General features: G+C 49.0%; 1 protein-coding gene across 7 annotated transcripts in view; it reads left to right on the top strand.

The window, feature by feature from the left end:
* The first annotated feature begins 3216 nt into the window (after window positions 1-3216).
* The window catches only part of LOC116544848 (zinc finger protein 160-like), a 20307-nt gene continuing 15698 nt past the window's right edge, over window positions 3217-7825 (top strand). For 2 of the 7 annotated variants that reach the window (XM_032271436.1, XM_032271440.1), the window contains exons 1-3: window positions 3217-3291; window positions 6694-6781; window positions 7067-7071. In XM_032271436.1, the coding sequence (XP_032127327.1) occupies window positions 6767-6781; window positions 7067-7071 (20 nt within the window). In that variant the 5' untranslated portion in view covers window positions 3217-3291; window positions 6694-6766. The other 5 variants (XM_032271441.1, XM_032271438.1, XM_032271437.1 and 2 more) reach the window with 4 other exon arrangements.

Raw genomic sequence — 7825 nt, 5'->3', positions numbered from 1 at the left:
CTTCACCGGGGGTGGGGGAGACATGAGGCCAAGAAATTCCTACAGGAGGCCAGGCGCGGTGGCTCACGCCTGTAATCCCAGCACAGGGAATCTGAGGTGGGCGGATCACAAGGTCAGGAGTTTGAAACCAGCCTGGCTAACATGGTGAAACCCTGTCTCTACTAAAAATACAAAAATTAGCCGGGTGTGGTGGCGGGCACCTCTAATCCCAGCTACTCGGAAGGCTGAGGTAGGAGAATCACTTGAACTTGGGAGGCAGAGGTTGCAGTGAGCTGAGATCGCCATTGCACTCCAGCCTGGGGGACAGGGTAAGACTCCATTTAAAAAAGAAAAGAAGAGAAAAGAAATTTCTACAGGAAGACCAACATGTCAGTCTTTTGACCTCCTTCCTCAGAACTTGCTCCCCTCCTTGAGAAGCCCCCACTCATGAGGTATAGTGGGGAGCTGGACTGGACAGAGCTCCCCTTCACGGCACAGACCCAGCCCTGACCAGACCCCATCCAGAGCACAGCCCCTCCCCTTTCTGGATCACAGGCTCAGCTCAGTCCTCAGAAACGGAGGACACAGAGCCTTGACCCTCAGTGCTGCACACAGATTACTATCGCCTGGGACACCGCAGGTATTACTGAGGGTGGATCTCAAACTGACTGTGGAATCTTGGGTAAAGGAGCACAAGAGATGTTTCTGCAAAATGTTCTGCAAAAAGCCGAAATGCTTTCAAGTTTTAGCGGAAAGTTGAAATGGTTTATGTTAAAAGCTATTTTTGCCAGTGGATGGGGCAGTGTTTGAAATGGTTTACGTTGAAAAGGTTATTTCTGGCCGGGCGCGGTGGCTCAAGCCTGTAATCCCAGCACTTTGGGAGGCCGAGGCGGGTGGATCACGAGGTCAAGAGATCGAGACCATCCTGGTCAACATGGTGAAACCCCGTCTCTACTAAAAATACAAAAAACATTAGCTGGGCATGGTGGTGCGTGCCTGTAATCCCAGCTACTCAGGAGGCTGAGGCAGGAGAATTGCCTGAACCCAGGAGGCGGAGGTTGCGGTGAGCCGAGATCGCGCCATTGCACTCCAACCTGGGTAACAAGAGCAAAACTCCGTCTCAAAAAAAAAAAAAAAAAAAAAAAAAAGGTTATTTCTGCCAGCAGGTAGGACGGAAGAGCTGCTAGTGAGACTGAAGCAACTCTGGGTAGAGATCTGCCATCTCTGGGGTACTGACTGAATCCGGGAGAGTTTCTGCAATTTGAATTAATTTAACAACTTAACTAAAAAGCCCTGAAAATGTCTGTGAGGGGTATGCAAACTCGAACGTGAAATGCAAAACTCTGCCTGGGCAGAATGTGTAATTTCATGTGGCCTCAAAACAGAACTTAATAGAGTCCCCTCCATATTATACGCCCCATTCACCCTTGAGGGAGAGGGTCAACCCTGTGCACAGTTGCAGAGATTTTCTTACAGTAAATATCTGGGATGTGCAGCGAGGAGGGCCAATACCTGTGACATTAACTCTTGCTTTAGAAAAACCAGTAACTTTTATTTATTTTAAATCTTACTCAACTTCAAAAGGTTATCAGCTATATTACATGCCATGATTAGCTTTCTATAAGCAATTTTGTTTACTGTGTACAGATCAGTGTCAATGAAATAAAAAGTAAAACTGTATACGGGGCAAAGAACTTTACTAACCGTTGTTTCAAGCTTGATTCCCAGGCTTCTTCGGCTTCATTAGCTGCAAAGAATGAATTGTTTATAAGCAAAAACAGAAAAGAGCTGCAGTGTCTGAGGGGCTTGGGCTTAAAAATATTAGAGATCCAGATTTTATCAGATCCATAAAGATAACCTTCTTAAAAAGCAGACATACGGCCGGGCGCGGTGGCTCAAGCCTGTAATCCCAGCACTTTGGGAGGCCGAGGCGGGTGGATCACAAGGTCAAGAGATCGAGACCATCCTGGTCAACACGGTGAAACCCCGTCTCTACTAAAAATACAAAAAATCAGCTGGGCATGGTGGCGCATGCCTGTAGTCCCAGCTACTCAGGAGGTTGAGGCAGGAGAATTGCCTGAACCCAGGAGGCGGAGGTTGCGGTGAGCCGAGATCGCGCCATTGCACTCCAGCCTGGGTAACATGAGTGAAACTCCGTCTCAAAAAAAAAAAAAAAAAAGACAGACATAATATAAAATAGCAGCTCCCAGTAACTTCTTTGAGTTTTCGGAAGTTGACTCAATTCCGTTTGCCTCATTCTTGGAACCCTCATCAAAATTCTCCACAAGATCTGGAACTTCATCATCACCATCATCATCTCCAGTAGCAAGTGGTACTTTTCCATCCACAGATTTTGGGCAGACTGTCTGCCCCGAGCTGGTTTAAGATGCTGGGTGGCATTTCTGTCAGCTGCTTTGTCTCAGCATGGCCTGGGATGATGAAAGTGTTCACTGCCAGAGATGCTTGAACTTCAGGATTGTGAAAGCGAATCGCTGTTCCTTGGTTTGTAAACATATATTCACCTCTTCAATACCAGAGATATAGTTTACCCCTAACTTCCTTAAGGAGAACTTAAGTTCTTTTTATCATCTGCTGCGGCTGTTCTATGAATCACCTTCTTTCTGCGAGCAGTTCCTTTCCCACCAATGAGCACCTGTGTCTGCAGTTTGGGGTTTTCCTGGTTCGTGATTGTTTCTTTCATCTTGTCGGAGCAGATAAGGGGCCGTTGGGGGCACTAGGGTTGTTGCTCAGGGGGTCTCGGGTGGACGAGCTGAGATTAGGCGCATGCACGCGGGAATGCAAGATGGCAGCAAAACCAGTAACTTTTAAAAAATAGTTAAGTAACTTAAGTTTGCAATTTAGGAAAATATCTTAGTTTCCAATATAGACAGCCCACATAACTCTAAGGCTTTACCTTAAAATGGAAACATTAACTGAAAATAAGCAGAAAGGAAAACTGCTCCGCAGGACACGAAATAGACTTAAGTGCTCCCAAGCCCAGAAAATAGGGACACTCTGGGAACCACGTGGCTGGAAACGCAGGTCTGACGGCCCTCCCGCCGTCCCTCCCGGCCCCGCCCCACGCCTGTCCAGGCCCCGCCCCAACCCTCGCGTTTTTCCCCCTGCCCCCGCCCCCTGCCCGTCGCGCCCCGCCCAGGCCCCGCCCCTAGGCGGCCTAAGCCCTCCCCGGCCCGTCCCCTGCCGGTCGCTTCCTGATCAGGCCCCGCCCCTATCCCCGCCCAGTCTGAGCTGCGCGCGGTTTTCTGCAAACCCGGAAGCGGATCGCGGGGAGTGAAGAGTGCACCGCGGAGCGTGAGTTTTCCTCTCTAGATAAAATCTGCGCTTCGCAGTCCCCCTCCTTCCATCCCCCGGGTCTGGAGGAGGTCCCTACAGACCTTAAAACGCCCGCACCGCTCCCTCCACCCCAAGTAAATTCTGACGTTGCTGTGAGAGTGCGGGGATCGCTTTCCCTTTGGGTTAAAGTCGCTTAGGCTGGTCCCTGACCCTCGTCTTTCGTCTCGCGCTAAGTAAACACGGCCTTTCGCGTCTTTTCCTGCCTGAAATCCTTTACTGATTTTTCTTCCCGCCACGCTGGAGGGCACTTCTTAAAGCCCTCACCTGCAGGGTGGATTCAGTTCTATCCGATTCTCTAAGACACGCCCTTGTCGGTCCCTGGAGCGCACGCAGCGCTGCAGCCTCAGTCCCGAGGGGCCGCGTCCTTTCCTTGGTTCTGGGATTCTGCAGACCCCACCCCTGTCCTGAGGTGCCACCTCTGTCGTTCTCACCTCAAGTCTTTCTCAGGCAGGGCCTTCAAGCTCCCAAGCCCCTCTTGGCAGTCACTTCCCGTGGCGGGAGGTGACCTGGGCTTGTCCTGTGACATCCATGGTGGAGGAGGTGACGTGGGCCTGTCCTGTGACACCCAGTATCTTTTTATTTTTTTTTTTTGAGACCGAGTCTCGCTCTCTCAGGCTGGAGTGCAGTGGTGCGACCTCAGTTCACTGTAACCTACGCCTCACAGGTTCCAACGAGTCTCCTGCCTCAGCCTACCGAGTAGCTGGGATTACAGGCACCTGCCACCACGCCCGGCTAATTTTTGTATTTTCAGTAGAGATGGAGGTTTCCTCATGTTGGCCAGGCTGGTCTCGAACTCCTGACCTCAGGTTATCCCCCTGCCTCAGGCTCCCAAAGGGCTGGGATTACAGGCATGAGCCGCGGGGCCAGCCAACATAGAACACTTCTGACAGCAAATGTGTGGGAGTTTTTTCCCACATACTAGGCAGTTCTCCAGTGGACACCAGCTGGGTGCTCTACAAGACACTGTGCACCTGGAGCTAGAGTCAGATCCAACAGGTTAAGGTCTTAGTCCCACAACACCACTCCCTACCCTCGCCCTGCTGCCACTTCAGATGTCAATCAAAAGTAATAGGTTGTCACTGGTCCTTAAAACTGACCTATATATTGAGGCTCCCATGACTCCCTCTTTGAGTTTGATTAATTTGTGAGGACAGCTCACAGAACTGCTGGAAGCACTTAGGTTTACTGATTTTTTTAGGCAGTCAGTCCTCAATGTTTTCCATAGGTTCTTGGAAACTGGGTCATGAATGAAATGATATAAAGCAGGTACTCAAATAATGTTTGGTTCAATGTGATTATTATTATTATTATTTTGAGACAGAGTCTTGCTCTGTTGCCAAGCTGGAATACAGTGGCAAAATCTTGGCTCACTGCAACCCCACCGCCCGAGATCAAGCGATTCACCTGCCTCAGCCTCCCGAGTAGATGTGATTACAGGCACAAGCCACCACACCCAGCTAATTTTTATATTTTTAGTAGAGACAGGGTTCCACCATGTTGGCCAGGATGGTCTCGATCTCCTGACTGTGATCCACCCACCTTGGCCTCCCAGAATGCTGGGATTAGAGGCATAAGCCACTGCGCCTGGCTGTTCAGTGTCATTTTTTTTATGTTGATGAGGAAAAAAAAGTTGCCATTTCACTTAAAGTTCCAGTTTCCAAGAATCTATTGATAACATCAAGTGAGGATTTGGTGTATTAATAAAGGATATCATGAAAGATACCCAAGGGCAGCCAGATGAAGAGATACATACAGTGAGGTCTTAGAATGTTCTGAGCACAGGAGCTTCTGTCCTTGTGGATCTGGGTGCACCAACCACCCCCCTGGCATTCAAATGTGTTTATCAACCAGAAAGCTCTTTGAACCCGATAGATAGATCAGGGATTTTTTTATCGAGGCTTCATCCGGTAGGCATGAGAGAGTATTAGCTCAATCTTCAGCCCGCTCCACTCTTGGGGAAATGGGGGATGCAGCTGAAATTTCCAAGCTTCGAATCATAGCTTAGTCTTTCTGGCCAATGGCTGTATCCAGGAGCCCACCAAGACTTGCGTCATTAGAACAAACACATTCCTATCATGCAGGAAATTCTAAGGGATTGAGGAACTTTGTGCTGGACCTGGGGTCAAAGACCAAATATGAGAACAAAAGATTCTCCCAACAGCCCTATCTATGAGGTATCCATGTCCTAGGAACCAGGGGCAGAGACCAAAAATACATTTCTTGTTATTTCACACTCCGAGTGGAGCTCAATCCTGGTTTGACTTGAGAGTACCGAGTCATTTTGCAAATAAAACTCTTGTGCCTCCTTACCTGAGATTTCCCTTCCTGTAATGGGGTTGGGATCCAGCCTTCACAGTAGTTACATTACCCCAGCTGATTCTGATCTGTGTCCAGTATTGATAACCAGGCTCTGTGTCTTCCATTTCCTTTTTTTTTTTTTTGAGATGGAGTCTCCTTCTGTCACACAGGCTGGAGTACAGTGGGACAATCTCGGCTCACTGCAACCTCCATCTCCCAAGTTCAAGCAAGTCTCCTGCCTCAGTTTCCCAAGTAGCTGGGACTACATGTTTGCACCACCACACCCAGCTAATTTTTGTATTTTTAGTAGAGACGGGGTTTCACCATGTTGGTCAGGCTTGTCTTGAACTCCTGATCTTGTGATCCACCCACGTCGGCCTCCCAAAGTGCTGGGATTACAGGTATGAGCCACGGTGCCCAGCCTTTTTTATTTTATAGCTGGAGTTTCGCTTTGTTGCCTAGGCTGGAATGCAATGGGGGCGATCTCAGCTCACTGCAACCTCTGCCTCCTGGGTTCAAGCAATTCTCCTGCCTCAGCCTCCCAAGTAGCTGGGATTACAAGCGCGCACCACCACACCTGGCTAATTTTTGTATTTTAAATAGAGACGGGGTTTCAACATGTTACCCAGCCTGGTCTCGAACTCCTGACCTCAGGTGATCTGCCCATCCTGGCCTCCCAAAGTGCTGGGATTACAGACTGTGTCCTCCATTTCTGAGGGCTGAGCTCAGCCTGGGATCCACAGAGAGGTGAGGGTGCTGTGCTCTGCATGGGGCTTGCTCAAGGCCAGGTCTGTGCCCTGAAGGGAAGCTCAGTCCAGCCCAGCTCCCCACTGCTGCAGCGTGCATGTGGGCTTCTCCAGGAGGACAGCGGGTTCTGAAGAAAGGGGTGACAGACTCACCTACTGGTCTTTCTACAAGTTTCTTGTTCCTCCATCATTCCTGATGCAGTGGGTAGCGAAGGACCGTCTTTGCATGGGGAGAGGTCTTCCCTGTGTGTGTGGTTGTGGAAGGAAGTGGGTGTGTTGATTCTAAGCATTAAATAACTTCTTTTTCACATTCCAGATTGACCTCTAAAGACTCATGTTGCCTGAAGAAGTCCAGAAGAGAAGAAAGGGGAAAGAAAAAGGAGACAGGGATGGCTCTTCCTCAGGTAAAGCGATATTCTTGGGACGTTGTTCTGTTTCTCTTTCCTTTCTGAAATCTCTTTCTTTGAAGCTGCAAATCTCTGAGTCTAAAGCGTCCCGCCTGACAGGTTTGCTGGCACTCACCCATGCCTTCCCTCAGTCCATCTCATCTCACTTAGATGCCATTGGCTGTGATGCAGTGACATGAACTTGGGAAGAGGCTGCACCGGGCGTGGTCTTGGGAAGGGCTCACCCCAGACATGGACAGACACAGGTGTGGGCCGCATGGTGTCAGGGCTGTCGCACAATAGGGATTGTTTAGCGGCCACATCTGGATATACTGTGAGGTCTCTGTGGACCAGGATTAGAGAAGCTGGATGTGGAAGTCACCTACTCATGTGCATAAGTACCTAGGAAACCCTAGCAAAGGAGACTGATTCGGTGAATTCTGTTTGTCTGATTTGGTAATACATTCGAAGATAAACACATGAACCAGTATACTTCTGGCTCCAGAACTGTTACGGTTTGGAATGGAATCTAAAGTTCAGAAACACCTTAGGGAGGGTGTTTTATACTAGCTCCGATTTGTGTGTGTGTGTGTGTGTGTGTGTGTGTGAGAGAGAGAGAGAGAGAGAGTTTTGCTCTTGTTGCTCAGGCTAGAGTACAATGGCACAATCTCAGCTCACCGCAACCTTTGCCTCCCGGGTTCAAGCGATTCTCCTACCTCAGCCTCCTGAGTAGCTGGGATTACAGGCATGCACCACCATGCCTGGCTAATTTTGTATTTTTAGTAGAGATGCGGTTTCTCCGTGTTTGTCAGGCTGGTCTTGAACTCCTGACCTCAGGTGATCCGCCCACCTCGGCCTCCCGAAGTGCTGGGATTACAGGCGTGAGCCATGCGCCCGGCCAGTTGTGTATTTTTAAACTGTTCAGATATTTATATCTGAAATATTTTCCATAGCCTTAAATTTTTTCCTACATCATCACATTAATGAGTTAACGAATAGTAATACTAATTATGTGCATGCATGTGTATGTATGTGTAATGACCTTTTATGCAGTTTCATGTT

Source organism: Sapajus apella, unplaced genomic scaffold (assembly GCF_009761245.1).
Source record: "Sapajus apella isolate SASKATOON/1434 unplaced genomic scaffold, GSC_monkey_1.0 scaffold233, whole genome shotgun sequence".
Classification (NCBI taxonomy): domain Eukaryota; kingdom Metazoa; phylum Chordata; class Mammalia; order Primates; family Cebidae; genus Sapajus; species Sapajus apella.
The sequence above is the reverse complement of the archived record's forward strand: the minus strand, read 5'-3'. Positions and strand labels throughout refer to the sequence as shown.